General features: G+C 41.3%; 1 protein-coding gene across 6 annotated transcripts in view; it reads right to left on the bottom strand.

Annotated features, from left to right (window-relative positions):
• Positions 1-22,778, bottom strand: part of PDGFA (platelet derived growth factor subunit A) — a 53,323-nt gene that overhangs the window by 26,151 nt on the left and 4,394 nt on the right. For 2 of the 6 annotated variants that reach the window (XM_074841106.1, XM_074841105.1), the window contains exons 3-5: positions 17,574-17,678; positions 15,282-15,469; positions 7,227-7,353 (exon numbers count right to left, since the gene is read on the bottom strand). In XM_074841106.1, coding sequence (XP_074697207.1) covers positions 7,227-7,353; positions 15,282-15,469; positions 17,574-17,678 — 420 coding nt within the window. Of the gene's footprint in view, positions 1-1,104; positions 4,311-4,416; positions 4,531-5,528; positions 5,612-7,226; positions 7,354-15,281; positions 15,470-17,573; positions 17,679-22,778 lie in introns of those variants that run through there. The other 4 variants (XR_012625284.1, XR_012625285.1, XM_074841107.1 and 1 more) reach the window with 4 other exon arrangements.

Genomic DNA, 22,778 nt, shown 5'->3' with positions numbered 1-22,778 from the left:
CTTAGCAGGGAGCCTTCAGTAATGAGTATTTTTCCAAATGCAAAGATGAATCTTCTTCTCTCCACAAACATGTCTATATAACATTTGTCTTTCATGTGGGGGTCAGTTATGGACCTGTAGGCCTGGGAGACAGGATCTCAGGGCACATGCCTAGATAAAGCAACTGATTTGGAGATAAACAGATCAAAGGCTGTTCTGTCAGGCAGGACAAGAGAGAAGAGACATGATGAGACAGATCCTAGGAAGGGAAAATCATTTTTGAGAGACAGAAACAGAGGGATGGGAAAGTCAGGCAGGGAATAGCTGGAAAGCAGACCACAGAAGGGCAACATGGACCCGAGGACAGCTAAGAGAACCTCATAGCTGGAATTCTGAAGCCCGTTGGAGGGAGGAGACCCATGAGATGCTGTTCCAAGCAGAGTAAAAAGCCTAAACTCAAAGACTCAGAAGTGCTGGAGCTGCCTAGGAACCTCCAGGGCTGGAGAGGAGCAACTGCCTGTAGTCACTGCGCACTGTCTAATAAAGCAGATGCCAAGCAGGACGGAGGACAGGAGAAAAGGAAAGCAAACTGCCACGTAATCCTCGGTTTCAGTCAACAAAAGCAACTGAAGGGCAGCTCTGGAAAGATGAAGCACAGAATTAAATATAATTAATTGACTACAGAATCGGTGATCATGCACCATATTATAACACAGAGATTGTTTTCGAGCAGTCCCCTACACATATACTTTCTGACCAGAAGAGACCTCAAAAAAGATGAAATCAGACCAACAACTTCTGAATCTCTGGACAGAGGATGTGACTGCAGAATGTAAAACAGAAAAATGTTTTATCCCCAAATCCCTACCTAGTATATGCAAGGACAAAAACAACAAGGTGTTAAAGGATTGCATGGAAACATGACTTATAACAACTACCATCTTCAACTCCTTCATTAAGCCCCCTACTAGCCCCCCACCCCACAAATAACAGAGCTGTTAATCAGGTATCTTGCGGCTCTAAGTGCTCACACCCTTCCCTGTAACACTCCAAATGCAGCACTTCAAAAGTCCAGATGGAGTCCACCTCCAGCAGACAGTGGAAGAAGATAGGACACGGCATTCACAAATGCACAGAGAACTGTTTAATTTACAGCCACAATGGTGAAACAAACCATTTCAGAGCTTGGACATTCAAAGTTAAGTCTGACACTCATTCTTATATTCACTTATTGTGCTTAAGTATTAGAGAACACAGGATTACATTAACCGTACACGACAATCTGAGATCCCTGCAGGACCGAGTAGCGAAAGGGATGAGCAAGAATGAGGGACCAGCCCCTCAAGTGGTGTAAGCTGGTACAGCTCCATTGCAGGCAATGGAGTGATGGTGATTTACACCAGCTGAGGATATGGCCCTTGAAATGTCCAACTTAACTTTGAATTAATGTCTCCTGTGTCACAACCTTTAACATTACTGTTCCTTCTGGCTGTATCTGCCACTTTGAAGAAGAAGGACTAACACCACAGCCTGTAATGTTCGAAAGGCTGCCGGGCAGTTATCTTAGCTGCGCTACAGTAAGTGATGCTCACGTCGTGACACTACTCCTCGTATTTTAAAAACCGTGGACTGGATCCTCATCTGATGTAAATTAGCTTAGGGGCGGCTGAAGTCAAAAACATTTGCCAATTTGTACTAGCTGAGAATATAGCCCTGAGATTTTTGTGTTTTCTGCTGCATGCCATATAGACACTGTGCTTGAGAACAAAGACTCATGTGCATTTCATTCCTGGTAACAAAATTAACTCGAGACTACAAGTCTCAAACAAACAACTACTGGAATAGACTCCATTCAGTCTTCATTCTCTCCTGGTTTTCTGAAGTTGGCATAGCACGCTTATTTGCAGGCACCAATAAAACGCATGCCTCTCAGTTTGCTTTTTTTTCCAAGACTTTACTATAAGGCCAGACTCATTCGTGATGTAAATCAGCAGAGCTCCATTATACTCAATGGAGTTGCTCCAGGGAAGCTGGCCCACAGATCTGAATGCAACCTTCTTATGCCAGTGCAACAATAGGACTCTGAAAAAGTTGTTTCGCAAATTATTCCACTTAAGTGACTTTGACATCCTTTCATACCTGCACAGTGTCTGAGTGGGTCACATAATGCTTTTCATCTACATGATTTTAATGGATATATTTTTTTTCATTAGATATCTTTTAGACAAAAAAGGAACGGAGCAACATTATTGGCATCCCACTGAAACATAAATATATAAATTACATTTTATACACTTTTTTTAAACGCAGACACATACATTCATGTGCATAACATTGTGAACAGTACACTCAGTGGAAAACAAGCACAGACAATCTTAGTTAAATGTATTTCCAGTTTTGGTGCTCAACAAATACACTGGGAAAATGATCACAAAACGGTGACTAACTCTATCTCTGCATTAGCATCTGAAGCCAATAATGCCTGTTAGCTAACATTGCTTTGTTTGGTTGAAATTGGACATAGCTACAGGAAGAGGAGGGGAATGTTTGAACTATATTTAAAGAAATGGAAAGTTAAAAAATCTCTCTTTTGTTGTTTTAAGGTTCTGCAGTTCATTCACATTTGAAGATATTTTGAGTGGAAACACTTTCTTCAAGACAAACTTTTTTGTCGTTCCAAACTAAGAAAACTCTTTCATCTCTTTGTAGATGTTTCACAAATAAAAGAATCCAGTAGTTCATTTCACATACCCAATGTGATAATCCAAATTAAACAAAGGGTACATAATCCAAACTACTGGGGTGGGGCAGTGATTTTGGCCAAGTGAGTAGCCATGTCGTATCTGGCACAGCCCTAAATTTCCAAAGCAGTACAGAAGGATTTAGCCATGTGGCTCCCACTGCAATCTGTGGGGAACTGAACATTTAATCCTTTGGCACTTTGAAAACATAGGAACTGGTGCCAGAGTATTTTATCTGCCCTGCTATAGTTAAAATAGATTTTGATGTTATTTGGGCTATTCTACTACAAAAATATGACCACAAAATGCTTTTTTTTTCTTTTTCTTTTTTTTTTTTTGGTTCAAGAAAACATAGCAGGCTTTCTCAGGTATATAAAACTGTTAATTTTTAGATAAAAATACAAACTTCACCTTTACAAAAACACATATTTCTGTTGAATACACATAAAGCATAACATTTTACCAAAAATAAAGAATTTTAGGTTTTGTTCAAATATTTGCAGCAAGGTAGTTCCCATGCCACCATGACATTGTACAATGCAGATACAAGAATTTGTACATTTCACACAGCTCCAACATGTGAAATAAAAGTATCTGTATACTGATAAGAATGACAATTGCTAACACAATATCACTAGTAGGCAACTGGCATAAGTCTTAAAGGAAAAAAAAAAAGGATTTTTGCATGGATATCCTATGATTTGTTTACGCACATCTCTCTTTTTTTTCTCTTTTTTTCTTTTTATGTAATGCTTTAAATTACGGGGGAGGTTGGGGAACATAAACCAAGAAACGTCTAGAAAATTATGCATAGGTATACCATTTTTATTTTAATACATCTCATTAGTTTGCATCCCACTAGGAGAAATACCATAATGTTTTGTGTTCTGCTTATTGTTATACCAGTCTTTTATATGTGTTATTGGCAAATGTAGTCCAAGAGATAATAAAAAGCTAGGCAAAGAGTAAAAAGAAAACTTAATAATCACTTTATGGTGTAAAAAAAAAAAAAAAAAAAAAATCCACTTAAGGCTCCCCAGAAGGTTTTTTTGTATAGACTTTTAAAACACCACCAAGCAAGGATGTATTGTTCTATAGTGTTTGCGTGGCATTTGATCATTTCATACATTCCTGCTTTTTTTGTGCCTGAAGTCCACCAGTGTCCATCCATCTTCATCAAGAACGCAGGCACATTTCTTGACGTAAAGCACCGTTGACTGCTCTGACAGAAATCCACTATTCACTTAGATTTTTGTCATGTTTTTGAGTACTTTTGGTATCCTCCATTCATTCAAACTGTCTTTTTTTCTTTTCTGTTTTTCTTTCTTTCATTTTTTTTCTTTTTTGGACAGGGAAGCTTCCTATTGTTTCACAGAGTGCTACAATACTTGCTTTGATGTCACATTAAACAAATGTACATTGTCTCTTTGTTCTCATTAAGTGTTCTTTTGAGCCAGTTTTTTCACACAGGAGAACAAATAAAGTATACAGTCAGTAAGCACCATACATAGTAGGTTCAGGAATGTAACAAACCATGTACATCCATGTCCCAGAGAGAAGTTTTTTTTCTAGCTTATTTTCACCTTACATCTGCAGGAGAGAAAAAAGATACAATAACTCTATGATTAGAATCAAAGGTCCTATCCTCTAAGTAGATGACTTAAAAAAAAACTGTTCTGCATGAAGAGTCACTAACCTGGGACAAGAAGCTCTAAATGCTGTTTTGATTGAGTTTACATGCTCACTTTTAAAGTTGAATTTTAGAAAATCTTTGCTTCTATCATACTACTCCCAATAAATACCTGTTAATCTGAAACAGGATATCAAGTTTAGCATTTTTTAGAAACGATACATCAGTATAAATGAAAACTGCCATTGGGAGTTTACGCGCAAAAATAGGTGCTTGAAATTAAATTCACCATCATCCAGGTGTAAGGCACATACACTGTAAAATCCAAATCATTCCCGCTCCAAATACTGGAATCAATTGCAAGTGCTGCAGTTCACATAATTTCAAGTCATTAAGAAATGGAATTCCGTTTTAATTTGGAACGTGTATCGCCATCATCATACACTGCTAATATGTTGGCCAAAGGACTTCAGTCGTTTTTGCATTGAGAGGGTGTAAGCTTTTCACTACACTGAAAACCTCATGAATTTTGATGATTGACTGTTATTATCCTACTGAGGCTGAAGAGACCAAAAAAAAAGATCTTAATTTTCTGGTGTAAGTAACAGAGGGCCCTGCAACACAAAAAATGTATTTCTAAGCATCTTCCTTGTCAGGTAGGCAGATCATCAGACCGTCTCAGGTGCATGTACAATCAATCCCAGTTCATGCCAAGACATGGGTTTGATGGTCATGGATATAATAGTATTTGCTGTACGTACACTCAATGTTTTACAGCCAATGACTGGAAACACAAGAACTTGTAACCTGGCAATTCATTCATGCATTATTACGTGATGCTTTGACCTCAGAAATCAATAATAATGAAACAAAAGCAGAGGCAATGGAACTTGAGATTTCAGAAGCTGAAGTATTAGCACCCTCCAAAAAAAAAAAAAAAAAGAAACAAAAAAGGCAAGAAAAGGAAGTAGCTCAAGAATGTAAGATGCTGATGGTGATGTGGAGCTTAAAGGAAAAATACCAGCAGGTAGAATTATCAAAGCCAATCAAATCTAATCTCTTTGCAGCCTTGAGGTAGCAAGTGTCAAGATTCTGAACAGTGATTAAGTTGAAGTGATGATATTTGATTAAGTTTTCCAGTACTTGTGCTATTAGGGTGTTCAGCATATAGGTCCTACCTGGATATCAAATAGTTCCAGTGGGTTTTATGTTGGTTTTAACCTTTTTCGTTTCCGTTTTTTACCTGATTCCCTAGGCCTTCCTGTTAACATAAGGGCAGGGCTGGTAAAAAGCCCTAAGGTAATGCATTTCGTTGAACACTGAAGTAATAAATACTCAAACCATTTACATTTCAAAGAAGTTTCATTATCCTTTGCATTAAAGTAATAACTTTATAACGTCTGATTTGACATTCCATTTACAAAGTAATTATACAAAAGTAAAGAAATAATAAACGAAGTTGGCATTGCATACGTCATTTCCAAGAGCCATCTATAATTACTGTTACCATGCAGTACTCAACATTTGCTTTCAGCTCTGTAGTTAAGCTATTTTCAGCTCACCATCCACTTGCTGGTGCAAGTTTTATTCCTATCAGTAATTAAATCCTAGAAATCTATATTCTTCCGTGACAATTCTACCCCATTTTTCACACACATCAAAAAGAAAAGTTTTCATCTGAAAAATCTTAACTGCTTAGTCTTTGGCAATTAAAGACATTTTGGAAAACTGAAATTAATCTAATGAAACTTTTTGTATGTCTTCTATTTGGAAAAAAAAAGCAAACCATACACACATAAAAATAACCATTTTAAATGTGTTTTTGTCTACTCATAACTCAACCTAGTTTCAGCTAAAACACTCAGCTCAGATTATAACTTGATGTCCAATAAAATCACAGCAGAGGCCTAACTTTGCTTTTATACAAATTCTAATTCTTCTGCTCTGTACATAGCAACAGAAGTTTACATTCACTTAGACCAGATTTATGTCTCCACGCTGGATGGAAACAGTACAGACAACCCTTCCTTACCCAGCCACCTACAAAATCCATCACCTTTGGGCAGCTTTCCTCCTATAGTTACCTGCTCTTCACCGACACTAATTTAGGGCTGGGCCTACTGTGCCCCTAAATGCCCAGCAGAGGTGCAAAACAAACTTTTGAGCCTGCCTTCAACCAAAATCAGAAGAATTACTGTAGTGCATTTCCTGAATATGTGTCAAGTTCTGCACTGACTGCAACCTAGTAAGAGGATCTGAGCTAATGATTTTAGTCGGTTTTATGAAAGTCATATTGAAAGTAAGTATTTTCCGCCATAAATCTTTCCCCATGGCAACTTAAATGTTGTCTTGATAAGGCAAAGTTAGGTTTAATGTGACAACGGACAATACATTTTTGATTATAAATAAGTAAGAAAACAATAAGAATAGGCAATGTTGTTTCAAAACTCCTTAGTCTTGAATAATGAATTTATTCCTAAGTGCTTTACATTCATTTCATTAATATTTTCCCCAAGGTCAAGTAAATCTCAGCCTTAGCCCTGTCTCCAAAAAGTCTAAAGAAATTAGGCAACGGAGTTCACCAATAAGCTGCAACACGACAACCTTTAACTCAATTAAGTAAGACCTGAATACTATCGGGCATTTACATTTCTTTAAAGGCTAATCTAATGAGAATTGATACACGTTAAACTTCAAATCCAAACTCTTTATACAGCCAAACTGTCCCTAATTTTGCATCTTCAACACACAGAGAAGTAGCTGGGAGCTTCTCTACTGAATTCACTGGAAGCAAAGTTTGCTTTACATTCTTTACTAATATGAAAATAAGGTCCATATTAAGACAGCATTAATGCAAAAATAAAAGGAAAACATACCAGTTTCTTCTTCTCTATAATCTGAATTAGTATTTGATGATGTACAGGTGCATTCCATATGCTCTTCTAATCTCACCAGAACTTCTTTTAATTTTGGCTTTTTTCTAACATATTCCACTTTTGCCACCTATAAAATACGATGAGGTATGTACTGAGACACATTAACATAGTTATAGTTCAGAACTGAAGACAGATAACTATATACCTCTATTTTTTAATGCAGCCAAACCCATATAAAATGTTAGCATACTAATCATCTTTTATCTTAATTGTGCATCGTGTAACTATTTATTGCACAGACTATTTGTTTATTCAAGTTTAGCACTTTGAAACAACTTTCTTTTCCCCCAAGAGATAAAACAATTTTCCATTCATTTTGGTTTGAAGTTTTAAGCAACTCAGTTTTCACATATATCACAATAAACTTATATATAGATTCTAATCAGTGGTTGCTCTTGTAGATTACCACTTTCAGCATGTTCTTCTGTACACGTTGACCACTGTTCTTAAGCTGAAGGCTAACACTGAAGGCATTAGGTTGGTTTGTAATACATTTTAAAATTTACAAATCGGTGTCTCTGGAGCCCTCTGAATGTAAAGTGCTCAACTCTACAGAACCAGGATCTGAATAGAAAGCAGCAATTTCAATCCTACTCACTTCTTGCAATGACCTGGGCCTTGTTCACAAGAGCTCCCATGCATAGTTTTTAGGTTCAAGGGAACTACCCCTCACAAACTGGATCCAGCCTTTGGGTTTATTGTGGACAGCTGGCAGGTACGCTATTTCTCTCTAGTCCATTCAACTTCTTCCAACTGCACTACTCCACTTTGGGCCAAAGCACTGACATCCTTAAAAAAAAGTCTGTAAGGCAAGGAGAGGTTGGAGGAAGGAGCATGCTGGAGAAGCTCTGGCTACATGCAGGTCTCTCTCGTCTGAAGGAAACCAATGCAGAAGAGAGGACATTGGGGTGGGGAGATACTGAACATGAGGACATCCTGACCAACTTGGTGTCAGCAGCCAGGAGAGAAGGAACAGTGCAGGGTGCAGGAGCACTGCTGTGCTGGGGTGCTGAAATGGGCTGTGGGCTGCTGGGCACCGACTTGGGCTGAGTGTAATGGGCACGATAGTCACAGCAGTGCAAGGGAGGATGGCATAATGTGGGCCAAGAGAGTGCTAAACAGTGCGTAAGGGGTCCAATGTTTAGTTTACAATTGTGTTAAACACTGCACGAATAGGTGATAAACATTTGCTTGAAATAGAAATCACTGAAATGAAATCATGGCTCCTCAGTCCTGCTAATGATTTATCCACCATTTGAGAAAAGTGGGCTGCAATGTGGCTGTCCCAGCAAACAAGAAGACTGCACAGTTGCAGGTATGCATTATAAATAAGATTGATGAGGGAGCAGAAGGCCAAGAGAGACTGGTTGTCTCTACAAAAGTTACATGACAAAGCCATAAAGTCTGATCCAACCAAAAGGTCCAGTTCCTACCAAATAAAGCATCCACAACTACACTAGACTCTCCTGGTAATGGTTTACTTGTATATTTGGTGGGGATTTAATGCTCCAAATCAATCTTCACACTATGAAAATCATTCCCTGGCCTTCCCAAAACTGGAACAGTGTCACAAAATGTAAGTGGCGGCTGGAAAGAAACATCACATTCTCAGTTCCCAGAAACACTCTTCTGGCTCTGTGGACACAAACTACCAAAGCCCTCCGAATGGCAATAACAGAAGCTAGAGCAAAACCCCAGCCTTATTAAGTCAACAGGAGATCTGCCACTGCTTTCATGGAAGAGAAGTTCCGATCCACATTTTAGTCACCACCTCTTGTGTCAACAGGATCTGGAGACAATTTTCATTTACCCAGCAAACAAAAGTTGCAGAAAGACAGATGCAGTAACTGAAGTGTGCACATTAAAAGGTATCTTCCAAAACTGTCAGACCTCCATATAAACAGATTAAGAGCTGGCCGTGACATACAAGAATGCTTTTGCTGAAAGATTAACTATGGGTCGAAGCAGTATGTTCCAAAATCTCCTAATAGAACCCAACTCCATCAAGCCTTTGAATGCAAAGATTTGAAAATGTACGGTATAACTGAGTCATCTGGCATCAAAGCATGACTAATCCTTAAAATTTACAAAAACAAACAGTAATTAAGACACCTCCATCATCAGAGACAAAGAAAGAGACCCAGCAGTCATGAAAGAGCTTTCAGATCTGCCATGCTTATTACAGCTGTTAGAATAAACCACTCTTATTGAAAATTACATGCAACAAAAATAAACTGTAATCAAGCTTTTTAAAGACTGTCCTTGTTTTGCTTGGTTTTCCAAACTGAAAGATATATTCAGTTCCTGTGACTATCTGGTATTAAACAACAGTAAAAAAAAAACCAAACCACCAAACAAAAAAGTTAATACTTTGAAGAATAGGAACATAATGAATTTATGCAGCCATTTAAAGCTGTTTTTTACTGTACTGTAGTTAAAATACAATCCAGCATATGTTTCACTGCCCTACTTCACGCTACACAAGTTAAAAGGAATGTTGTTTTGTAAGATGTTGCAAATATTCAAACTGAAGCAGCACAAACCAGATAAATTGCTGTGCCTGTGTCATCTGTTAACACCTGCTGCCACACAGGATGCTAATCTAAAACGATGAAGGCTGCAGGTCAGATTTTCAGTGGGTATAAACAGGGATAGCTATGCTAACAGCATGGGATTTGGCCTTGTGTTAGCATCTTTTTTCTTCTTTGTACTTTTCTCCCTGGTGTTTATCTTGTACAGTTACTCTCAAGTGTATTACCAAATGCTTTGAGATCATCAGTCCTCAACAAACCCACATCAGCTTCTTTTACTTGTCTCTTAACGCAACAAAACTAAAAATCCTCAAATCCTCCAAACGCACAAAATATCACTATATGAAAACTCTGTAAAAGAAAAACAGTGAAATAACCAACTAGCTTAATTAAATAGTGTATAATTGGAGGCACCATACTTGCATCACTGTAGACTCTAGGTACTATCCTGTGGTATGGTGTGGTGGCTAAGTAAAAATGAAAATAAAATCTGATAAAAATATGAGGCCTAATGGAAACATCATAGGTACACCTCTTCCAGAGCTTCTCCAGGAAAGATGAAATCAGGGAGTAATAGTAGGAAAAAAACAAGACTGTAAGCAGAAGTGTCCAAAACACCTCTAGCACAAAGCCAAAATTGATCATGGGCAGGAACTTACAAGAGAAGTCTCAGCACAGAAAATTCCTCATAACAGCAAAGCTCATATTGCTAAATAGAGGATGGGAAATAAAACCAAAAAGCAACTGAATGAGGATGTTTTTTGGAAGCAGCTATTTCTTCCATATTAAAATAAATGCATGCCAATACGACGGAGGCAAAAACCTATCTTCACCTTGCAGCTGTAATCTTTACAGCCCTCAGGTCTCCGAGGAAGACATAAGTCAACAGGGCATAAAGGCACCAGAAGGACTAAGCAGGGATCAGGGATCCTGCAGGGCCTGGCAAGTCACTGAGCATTTTGCAGGACCGGAGCCACGGCTCCAGGGACAGGATGGCAGGACTGGCGCAGTGCCCTCCAGGACACACCGCGCCAGCTGTTCATGCCTCCCCAGCGCAGGCAGGATGGAAAGTGTCGGGGAGGCCAGCCGCCTCCGAGCCTGGCAGCCACCCATCTTAAAATACGCATTAAAGACATTACAGGGCACTCCTCTGGCAAAACCCCTACCTCAGAATAGCTTCAGGCACAGTTATTTAGGGTCGGGTAGGGAGAGTTTTCCCTGAGGGAAGCGAGGCCCTGGGGCGCACTGTCCTGCCAGCTCCGGGGACGAGGGAGCGGCCCTGCCAGTGCCCGGGACAGGGAGAAGCTCTGTCACTGCCCCGGGTGTGGGGGCTGCGGCCCTGCCAAACCCCACGGCAGCGGGAAGCCGTCACAGCCCCGCGTGGGGGGGCTGCGGCCCTGTCAGGTCCCGGGTGTGGAGGCGGTGGGGAGCCCTGTCGCGGCCCCGGGGGGGGTCGGGGGACGGCGGGGAGCCCTGTCGCGGCCCCGGGGGGGGGTCGGGGGACGGTGGGGAGCCCTGTCGCGGCCCCGCGGCACGCTGGGAAACGCAGTCCCCGGTGCGCGGGAAGCTGAGGCGGCCGCGGGGCACGCCGGGAAGGCGCCGGGGGAGGGGCGGCACGGCGCACCCGCGGCGGGAGCCGCCTCAGAGGGCGGCTTGGCGGTCCCTCAGTGAGGGCACGGCTGGAGGAAGGGCCCGGGGGCAGAGCTTGAGGGAGCTGCGGCCAACTCGTCACCCGCCCTCGGGGGGAATGGCTGATGTGGGGTCTCTGTCCTCTCTCCCCGAGCGGGAGCAGCCAGACCTTGCCCTCTGCCAGGCAACTGCCGCTGACAGGGCTCCTCTCATGCTCTGAGGGCACCCCTCTGTTTTTCCATCTTGACTTCACCTGCATCGGGGTTTCCCTTGTTTCTCCCATTTTAAATTGACCTTTGATACCTGTCAGCTGGTCTTACCTGCAGGTCCCACCAAATCCTGGCAGTAATCTCCAGTGAAGCCACAGCTAAAATCAAAGTGCTGTTTATCCTAATGATAGAAACAGTCACTGAAGAAAAATGTTCTTAAATCTGCAAACATTGCATACAGCCATTTTACCTACATGCACAATTTGCTCTTGCAAAGCCTTTTTAACCTCTTCAGAGGCTGGGTAGCTCTGCTCAACAACTTGTTCTGAATTCCTGCATTTTTTCCCTCTCTGAAACCTCTCTGAACAACTCCCAGATGGCGCCTGAGGAGCTGCTCCTGCATTCCCTCATTTCCAGCTCCTTTTCTCTGCATCTTTCCCTCATATTAATTTACTGTAAGAATACACTAGGTTAAACTTCCCCAAATTGTCTCGACATTGAATATTCAGAAATGCCTAAAGCTGGTATGGCTCTAACTCAAGGCCAAGCAGAAGGCAAAGCTGAGGTAGATGGAGTGATTTAGCTCTTTTTTCTTAGTTTTTTTCTTAGATCCTTGTTGCAAACAACCATAATATTCAGCTTGGCTATTAAAAATTAGCAGTATAGGCAGGATTTGCTCTATAAGACTGTTTTTTGCTGCTGTGACCAAAAGCACTAAAAACATGCTCAACATTACAAAAAACCTCTTGGGAAGACTCAGTTAAGAAACCCCCCCAAATAAATTATGGTCTGGTACTTGGCAAATACTTGATCTCTCTATGCAGAAGCAACAGAATCTGCAGATGTTACTGAAATGCTTTTGCAGACAGGGGAGGAAATATATCTGTAACAGACACCAACACCCCTAACCCACCAATCCTTGTCACCATTACTCTATCAGGAGAGAAACGCAATGCTTTCCTTCCTATCAAAGAGCAATTCCCAGCCAGCCTCTTCATTTCAGCCTGATTTTTGCAGTGCTGTACAGGTACAGCTGGCTGAATAGAGATGTCTTTAGGACCAGGAAGCTATGCTCTCATGGGCTCACTCCGTTATGGTGCAAGGCAAACCTACCTTTTACTAACCCCCTCCATGAAAGGGAAAACCTTAGAAGACCCATTTCAAGGAAGCTGTTCCAGCAACACCCCTGGCTTGGAGCACCTTACAGCTCCAACTCCACAAGCCCATTAACAGTACTTCACTGACCAAAGCTCAGTGAAGGCGAAGTAAGGACATGCCCGAACCCTACAGCCTTTGAATCACGTCCCAAGAACGGAATGCCCCAATACAAGCACCTCCGCTGCTCCTCCCACACTGCCACAGCCGTCTCTTAACCTTGACTACAGTGGCCCTCAGTAAGACAAAGAAAACACCCTTTGCTTTCGCCTGTTGGATGATGCAAACCCACTTGCTGACCTTTCTGGACGAACATTTTTCTAGTGTGAATGGGCCAGCTATGATCTCACTACCTTGTCAATGAAGAGGAAGTGGGAAAAGCCTTTTCAATGTTCAATCAAAAGAGGGCTTTTATGCAGTCTGACATCAGGGGAAAATACAAGACGGCTTTCCAACCGGAACAGCTGAGAAGGCTCTCCAAAACCGCTCCCCCTACCTTTCCAGCGACCCTCACTCCGGGCCAGCTACTTAATGGCATGAGCAGACATTCAGCTCTGAACGTAGGATTGGCAAAAGGCTCATAAAACCATCAATTATATCAAAGCTACAAGAAGATCTGACTCTGGAGGACATAAATATGGATTCTGTTCAGAGATTTCTGGTGTGACAGTGGGGTCAGCCTACAACCTTTACAATGAACATCCTGTTCCTGCTTGACCTCTTGTCCTTTTTTTCCCTTCTACTTAATGACCGTTTGGAGCAGTCTTGGAGCTTGGAAAAAAAAAAAGGTCCCCAAAGCTGGCTGATGTATATTGATATTGCTGGTGGCAATATATTTACACAGCCACAAAAAGCAGCTGCTCAGCTGAGCCTACTTTTAGCTTGCGCCCTACTAAAATGAATGCAAATCTAAAACCACTGAAACTCTATCAGCCGGCTGATGAGAAACTAAGATTTTATTAACGTGGCGGTGCACTGGGGAAGCAGGCCCAGCAACGACATCCTGCAAAGCTGCTGCCAGTTGTGGAGTTTGCAGCTTCTAGGGAACCTCGGTGTCCACAGCAGCAAGGGACTTCGACAGCCAAACCTCTCTCTATCTATAATCTCCCCCATCACTGCAGGGGTAGGAAGCAAGCACAGGGTTGCAATGTCACACACAAGTACCAACAAGAACCAGCAAGTTCACAATACACGGCTCAACTCTTTGCTGGGCATCTCCAGCTGCTTTGTATGTATTAGTTGCGACACAAAATTAGCTGGAAGCTGTATCAAACGGAAAGGCAACAGCACTAGATATTATAACCCTGAGGCACTTCGCTGTTTAGCTCTTATTCTTAATGGCTTACAATTGTAGCACTTCAACTTCCCCAGTTTGCTCTCAGCCCTCCAAAAATTATTGATCTCAATTCTTTCCTCATTTTTAATTGTTTCTGCAAAGCATATCCCACAAAGGAAGGGCATCGAGCAAGTGTAAATTATAATTATTTTTGGAAAGACTGAGGGAATCTGTTCAGATGTTTCTCCAGCTTATTTGGGTGTGAAAACATTTTTCAGATGTTCAGAAACAGAAAAGAAAAAGAAATCCTGCTCAGATGCATGCCTCTGTGTATGAAAAACACTGAAATGGCTAAGGTGCCTTATTTTGTGTTTAGGACATACAGCACACCTTTCTCAATACAAAATCCATCGCACATACGGTGATCAGTGTGTTGTGCTGGGCAAATTTATGTTCAAGAATGTGGTTTGGATTTTTTAAAATTCTGCTCTTAAAACACTCAGGGCAACAAGAACTCAGAGTCTTAACAATATAAATGCTAAGTGTAAGTCTAATCTCCTACACGCAGATGTAGATCAACATTACTTGTTTAAATACTGATAAAAATTAGAACACAGTGAAGCCGAATGAACTAAGAAATATTTCACGTAATATTTACTGGAAAATTGCAACAGGGATTTTGTCTAATGAGTAAATACAGCATGAAGCCGTTGAGTCTTCTATCCCTGGGGTAAGATAATTTGAAACACATTTTTTCAGATCAAAAGTGTTATGTTGTCAAATATAAAAGCCCAATTTAGACTGCATAATATTTAATTAAGAAAACAGCATTCCATACTGTGATTTACTTATTTTTTTAAGTCCAATGCCCCTTGAGTCATTTTATCTTCTTAACTTCAGATTTGTACTGTGCGAGATCATGGGAAAGACACAATCAACTTTATTTTCATTACAAAAGAAGAAAAACCTAAAGGGAATTCTGTGAAAATCAAATCCAAACCCAAGATTTTTCCAATGATCGTGTAACTTGAAAAGGCCATCTGCTCACTCAAAATGGAGAGGAGCATTGTATCTGATCCTGCGGCTATGAGGATGGATAATAAAGATCCAGGTCACACAGAACAGCCACAAGGATACCTGGAGTTTTTAGACTTAAGAGGAGCCTCTCGGGGCTCTGCAGCCACGATTTGCTCACCTTGACACTTCTGTGATGTATCCGCGATGGCTGGCATTTCACGCTGCTGGTGTTGCAACAGCCAGTGCAACGTTTCACCTCCACGCAGGGTGGCCATATCAGGAAGTTGGCAGAGGTGGGATCAATCTGACTCCGAGGTATCTCATATATAACCGTCCGTGTTTTGCAAACAGCCGGGATGGCTTCCTCTGTAAACACAAGAAATTCACACTTCCAGGTGAGCAGCTGCTCTCAGCTCAGAGCACCCAGATACTTTACACCATCGATTTATGAGTGGCACCCTTAGCTGGTGGGTTGAGATGGTGTTTTCAGTTCCCACTGCTTACTGACTAGTTGTGCTGAGTACTGTTTGCCTACCACTAAGCTGTGTGTGCTACCCAAGCCCAGCCCTAACATGAGGGTTTACAATGGCCTGGCTCCCAACATAGCTTGGAGCACAAACTATTAGATAAGACAATCCTGGCTCTTTAGAAGTGACAGCAGACAGGGGCTTCTCCAGATTAGATGATCCTCTAATACAGCCTCATAGTGACTGTGTAACAGCAGCTGTTATTCTACAACATTGGGGCAATCATTGCACACACATATTATCACACAAACATGCAATACCTGACAAATACCACCACAGAAGTTGCACTGAGGATATTTAGATCACACCCAAAGTGGCTGAGCTGGGAAACAACCTGTGCCAGCTTGAAACTTTCAAGTCTTGGGTTTCTACTTCCAAAACCTCATCATCCCCACATCAGGGAGTCTGGTCCATCTGCCATCCCAAAGGGCAACTGCCATTTTTTCTGAATGAAATTATCAATGCTTTTTATATGGTGAGTTTTATTTGTTATTTCTTGAATGAGGCAAAACCGTAAGAGTAACATGAATGAAAAACCTGCAGTTAAACCAGTATCCTGCTGGGCTCAGGTAAGGTGAGCTTGCAGACAACAGTTTCAGCCACACGAGGATCATAAAGAGTAGCTCTGTACTGCTGCATGCTGCAGCCATGAAATATCCAAACCATGTATTGTTCTCAACCTAGGGACTGCCTAAGAAGTCAAGGGGGTAATTCAAAACAGTCCAGAAAATAATAGCAATTGCAGGGACAACTTGTTTGATGTAAGTTCTCAGAAAGCAGCTTGGATTTTTTTGTCTTGCAGTGGAATCAGTGATGGCTTTGGGTTAGATGTGTCAGGGAACTGGAATACTGCCTGCACTTCTTCAGTTACTTCTGAAGTACAAGAAGTTCAGGCCTGTAACATGAAAATCTAGGCTTAGTTTTGAAAGAGATGCATTTCAGTTGGCTAAACAGAGTGAAAATTCCTCTTCTTAATCCCCAGTGCCATGAACTCAAGAAAATTAATGGATCCAATACTGCAAGATAGCTGGCAACTCCTACAAGTTATTGAGCATATCCAGTTCCCACTGACTTTTATGGGGAGGCATTCAACACCTTGCAGAGTAAGGTGCCAAGCGTAGCAGACTGTTTCAGAACCGCTGTTCTCTAGAGGCATTCAATGTGCCGAGCAGGCTTGCCAATTCACACTGCAAATCCATGCTGACAGCATGCTGTGCTATCTACTGCGTACCACCATGGCTTAAAGTACAAATATATTGACTCTGAATTACCTATAATAGATAAGATCATGGTTGTTTTCCACAGTCAACTGGAATGGTAAAACACTCAGATCTAATCAGATGAACAAGCACTGCATACTAATCCTATTCTAAAATTCATTAGCATCTCTTTAAATTTATATTTGGGCTTTGTTGGATCACCATCATGATTGTTCAGTACGAACAAAATCCTCTGTAAACATACCTGGTGCCCTACACAATGATGGAAATCAATGCCCCAGCGTTTTCGTCAATGGCTTTTAAATTTTTGGATAAACTGTTTTTTTCTTGTGAATAAAGAGTCAAGCTGTTTCCTTTTGTGGAGCTTCTGTACTGAAAACTCTACCAACTGTTGATGTTTTTTAAAGCACACTGCTGTAGCTGTTCCCCACACTATGAATTATACATCGAATATCACAGCATTTTCTAACCAAGGTCTAGCTTTCTAACATGCTGCAACAAGAAAGTGAATGTAAAGAATTTGTGCTTGTCTGTCTCCTATGGACATCCTCCAGAAGACAGCTTCTCCAGCAACAGCTCGTTTTGTGCAGAAAGAAAGGCAGAAACTAGCAATGGCCTTTTTCCTTTGTGCATGTCACTTTTTTCCAGTGAAATGTCCTGCTTGGCTGACCAAAAGCACCCCCTCTGTTTCTACTCCCTAAGTACAAACAGCTTGTTTCTTACCAATGCTTCTTTTTCTGCGAATGGGCACAGGACGATTCTCTTGCACATGTTTAGCAGAATGAACACTATAAGACCTCAAGTTTGTTTCTGAAACATCATCATATCCTAGAACAGGAAACAAAACATTAAACCTCAGCTATGTTATTCACATCAACGTCGCTGCAGCGCTGTTCCATACATATAAATCGGGGCTGTTCATATGCACAAGACCAAATCCTGCTGCAATTAGTCTAATGTAACTCCTGTCAGTGCAACTGCAGGGGCATAAGGCAGGAAAGAACATAGATGTTAAATGTCATGTATAAGCATGCACAATTTAATTCTAACATCCGTATTACAGCAAGCCCCCAGAAACAGTGCACACTTTGTGACACTGAACCATATCTAAAGTAAAACAGTTGCAATTTTATGTGAAAGGCATAATACAGCTTTTCTTACTGGAAAGGTGTAGAAATAAGAACAATAATACTTCACGTGAAACATTTCTTACAAGTTTTTTGAAGTTCTGGTGTGAGGCTACGGTAGAAAATATGGTATTACACACCCAAGAGCAACAATGCTGCCTCTGTAAATTTCCTCTTGCTTGGGCAGTACTAGGACAAAATCAAAAGCAAAAAGTAACTAGCATGGGTTTCCTTTTAGCCTCTCTGTTGCAGAACAAATCCCCTGTGAAGTATCCTAACCTTTGGAGGGGCATCTGAAGCTACTGCAAACTCTGGGACTGCATCCAGGCTTGTCTTGTTCCCTAAATAAGCCTACCACATGGGTTAAAGGGCCATGAGAAAAAGCAAAGATGGAAAACTTGGCATTTCATTTATCATAAAAAACAACAAAATAACTGCTCCAACTATTTGGTTTTGTTAAGTGAAGCAGTCCAGGTCATGTCCCATGCAGTGGGGTTCTGAAAATGACAAGCACAATCTGCAAACAGGGGATCAGGAAGACGTAAGCAAACTGAGGACTGCATACAGATTTCAGTACACCAAAACTAAGAATCCTAGCACTCTGCTGCTTGGAGTGCCCTCTGTAACGTCACTGGAGAGTTTCAAGGTTTCACTTCTGGCTCCAAAGAAAACTGTGATATGCACTAAAAAATGTAAATGGCTATGACACAGTACTCAATTACCCTCTCTGCAGGCTACCAACATCCTACACTCCTGTCTTCTGCACTGTCACGCTCCCTGCCTCCAGTTCCGTTTTGTATGCAGAGTTGACTGTGACTCTGGAACTTGTTTTATTCTCAGCTATTAGTAATACACATCATAAGGGTCTCCTCTACAAACAAACCAACTCCTTTTCTCCTCCCTCCAAGAAATCCTGCCCTAAAGAGCACGCAGCTTGTGAAATCACCTGCAGAGCCTGGTAAGACATGAAGACAGTGGTATCTTCAGCACCTCAGAAAGAGCTCTGTGCCTCAAGGTTTATCTTCAATTCTTGGAAAATACTATCGTAGGTAACTAAGAGAAGATGAAATGGGAGGTCCAAGAGGTAGCGCCAGGATCACCCATTGGTCCTGTCTATTTTCCTTAGCAGCTGAACAGATCCTTGTCTGAAATAAGTCAGTGTGGAATCCACATTTTCAATTTACCCAGATAAGTTGTCTCCTACTTCCTATGTAGAGTGCTTGTTTCCCATTGATTTCGATGGGAAATTTTGGAACCTGACTGAATAGCTGATAGTGGGCCTTATTTGCAGTCCCAGTCCTGTAATGTAACACAGCGATGACTAATGGATTTTATTTCTCCTTTTATTATACCTCGTACTCCAGAAAATTCATCAGTGGGCTAAATAAAATGGCTTGCCTGAGACCTCACAGGAAGTTTGTGACTGAGTTGGAGAGCGGAGCCAGGTCTCCTGCATCCCATTCCAGTGGCACCAGGCCATCCACCTGACCCCAAATGGTGTTACTCAAAATGAGGACCCGTTCTGATGTTCCTCCAGCCCTCTTCTGCTTCCTAGCACTCAGCCACCCAACACCTTAGTACTGACCTCTTTCTTGGCAGCTTCAAGTTGTCACAACCTCTCCCTCAATTTGAGGCAATGAAGTGATACTCAAAAGAAAGCAGCAGGAATTCTGCTCAGTGTAAGATCCAAGCTAGGCTCAGAGCAAGAAGCATCTCTGTCCACATGCAAACAGTGTTTAAAAAAGATTAAACACAAAACTAATGCCTCTAATCCGAACTGCTTGGTGGGCACAGACATCTTGCTGCAAAGAGAAACCGTCGATGACGCCAGCTGTACGGCAGGCCCGAGCCACAGGTCCTAATCCCACATTCAACACGCTGGCATAGCTCCCTTCTAACATGACTGATTTCTTGCTGTCTTGTTTAAAGAAACTGGTAAGACTAAAGGAATAGTATGATCAGCTAACCAATATGTTAAGCCATGTGCTTATATATAACTGCTCAACTCAGCTGCAATTAGCCATATTCTATCATCATGTTTATAAAGCAAAATGACATGTCGAGGAGCATGTGTTGCTTATAAGATGATTTCTAAGGTGAAGAAGGCCTCTGGCTCATACTGTATCTCACTGTCTCACTACATATCTTAGGCATGTATATCATTTCATAAGTTCATGCCTCGTTGTGGGGGTTAAAAAAAAGAGATCTACAAACCTAGCACAGCAGACTGCAAAACAAGTTCCAGTCAAACCTCAATGCATTATGCAACACAAATTCTATTATTTCTATTGACACGGCATCGATTTTTTTTAAAAATAATCAGAATTATGGAGCACATGGCTGGAGACAGAAGACACTATAATGCTAAAGGCACTTGGTGTTCCCCCGATCCCCACAGGCATTTGGAAGGAATTCCATTTCCCAGTGAAGTCAATGGGAAAATCACTGCACTTCAAGCAGTCTTTAAGTCAACGGGAGTCTTGCTTGAGCGGGACTGAAAAATCAGAAAGTCAGCTTTGAAACCCACACTTGACTCTGGATGTGTGGCCAGAAGACTTCATTAAAACAATGATGCTACAGTAATTACAAATAGCACCCTCTAGCTTGACTTTAAAGATGCCTGATACCTAATTTGCATCAATTTTTTCCCCCTGATGTACTGATGTAGGAGCATGAAGTTGCAGGATAAGGATAAGCTCTTAGCAAAGGAAACAGGAGTTTATGGGTGCTTAGCGCCTCACAAAATGAGGCTTAGAGCAAAAAGCTTAGAAACGTGGTTCTTAGTTTAGCAATTGAACACTGCTTGTCACTAAGTGAAGATGGAGGATGCTGCAAGGAGCCAAATTAATGCAGCTCTCTTTTAACGTTTTAATAATAAAAAAAATGTTTTCATGGCAGCTGATCAAGAAATTTCTCTGTAATCTTTTATGTACTGACAACATATCAATGATGGGTATAAAAACTCCCGCAATTAGCCTTGGTCAATCCATTAGTGTAGCTGAAATTGTTCTTTTTTGTCAGATTGGCATTTTTCCACTGGGTCATGGAGTATAAATCACAGAGTTCCTGTGACATTCTGCCAATATGTGATTACTCTTCTCACTAAATAAGCATGTGGAAAGCATCCTAAGACTACTGTTGTTTTATATTTATCACTTTATACTTTCACATTGCCATCTCCTTCCCAAACAATTTTATGTGAGGTACAATCCCCAATATATGCAGTCTCAACACAAACCCTTCCAGATACCACTTTGATGTGCATCCAAAAAGTATAGGTCTCATATTCTCATACCAACAGCAGCAGTGTAGGAAATTCTCATTATCTCCTTTTTTCAGGAATTCAATGTAAGGTACAATAAACTGAAATGGTCTGTCTTACAAATCGGTCCTAGAGCCAGAAAGCCCAAGGCAACGTCAATCTGTTTGTTTGATCTTCTTTCTGGCTGATGCAAAATATGCCCTTCTGACATCCAACTGCAGAGATAGATGTCATTAAGTTTTCAACTTTGATCTATTAAAGGAAATATAAGTAGCAGCCTGCAAGATCCTGTTTTGTTTAGGTTTTTTTCCCTTTACCTAGATGTGATCAACCAGCTGTAAAGGAGGAGGAGTATTCCCTCTATCTGTCTCAGGAAAAACACAGGACACACATGGCAGTTGCCCACCTCGTAATTTTTAAGAGGTGCAAGGAAAGCTAACACATTGCATCGTAACATCCTTAATTTGAGCACCACACCAAAAGCCACAAAGTCAACAGAAGATTTTCCAATAGATTGAGCTCTGCAGCAATCTAACACTTTTCCATGAAAGTATATTGTTAATTTAGAACATTTCTCCACTTAACAAAAGCTGCTCTGCTGGTTCTTAATCACAGGCCGTTAAATTCACATGGCCTAAGGTGACCCTGTGGTTGATGCCCTTAAACCATGCAAAGAAGCACACTCAGCCCTGCGTTTCCCCACGCAGGGAGATGACTGGGGGAAAATCTGTTCCCAGCGGGAGGCAAACATAATAGGTGATGAAATGAACTCTACCTCCCACAGGACAGATGGGTGAGGTGAAGCGCGAGGAGAAAAACCACGCTGCTAAACCAAAGAGAACTTCACAGGCGGAATATAGGAAATGCCCCCGTTTCGGTGATTTAGTCTGTTAGTAGTAAAACTGTACTCTGCACGCTACAGCTGCCTACTTCCTGGGATCGTGCATGCTTTCTGTTTTAAATAGGGTCAGACTCTGCTCTCCGTCACGCCAGCAAAACTCCATCGCTGACTATGGATCCCCCTCACAGAAAATTAATGGAAGACCCTCTTCTCTGACATAAACAGAGAATTTTCATGTTACCTTTACAGGGATTTCTCTTTGAATCGGACATGCAGCACTGGCCTGGATTTTCTTTTTTGAATACAATGATAAGCTCCATGTTGGGTAGTGTTTTTCTTTAAGTAATATGCCAGATGGTCTGGGGGTGTGGTTTCTAATTTTATGAAGGGGGTTATCAGTCATCTCTGCGCTACAATATAGAGACCAAATCTGTCAGAATAGAAGAAAAACCTGCCCACTCCGACTTACAAAACTTACTTTTCCAATTAAAAATATATGCTTTGCATTGCAGGAAAGAAAAATGACCGTTCTTCCTTCATTTTTCACAGATTCCGTCTTGTTACTCAGGAATATCAGATATTTTCTGCATGCATGCCTGATCCTGCAAACTCTTCCCCTACAAGATCATTCTTAATTCTCGAGTCCACCCACTGAGTTTAAACTGGGCTACTCACATGCAGAAGGACTGGCAATATCG

The sequence above is a fragment of the Strix aluco genome, chromosome 15 (genome assembly GCF_031877795.1).
Source record: "Strix aluco isolate bStrAlu1 chromosome 15, bStrAlu1.hap1, whole genome shotgun sequence".
In the NCBI taxonomy this organism is placed as follows: Eukaryota; Metazoa; Chordata; class Aves; order Strigiformes; family Strigidae; genus Strix; species Strix aluco.
Note: the sequence above shows the minus strand (reverse complement) of the source record. Positions and strands in the feature narration are given on the sequence as shown.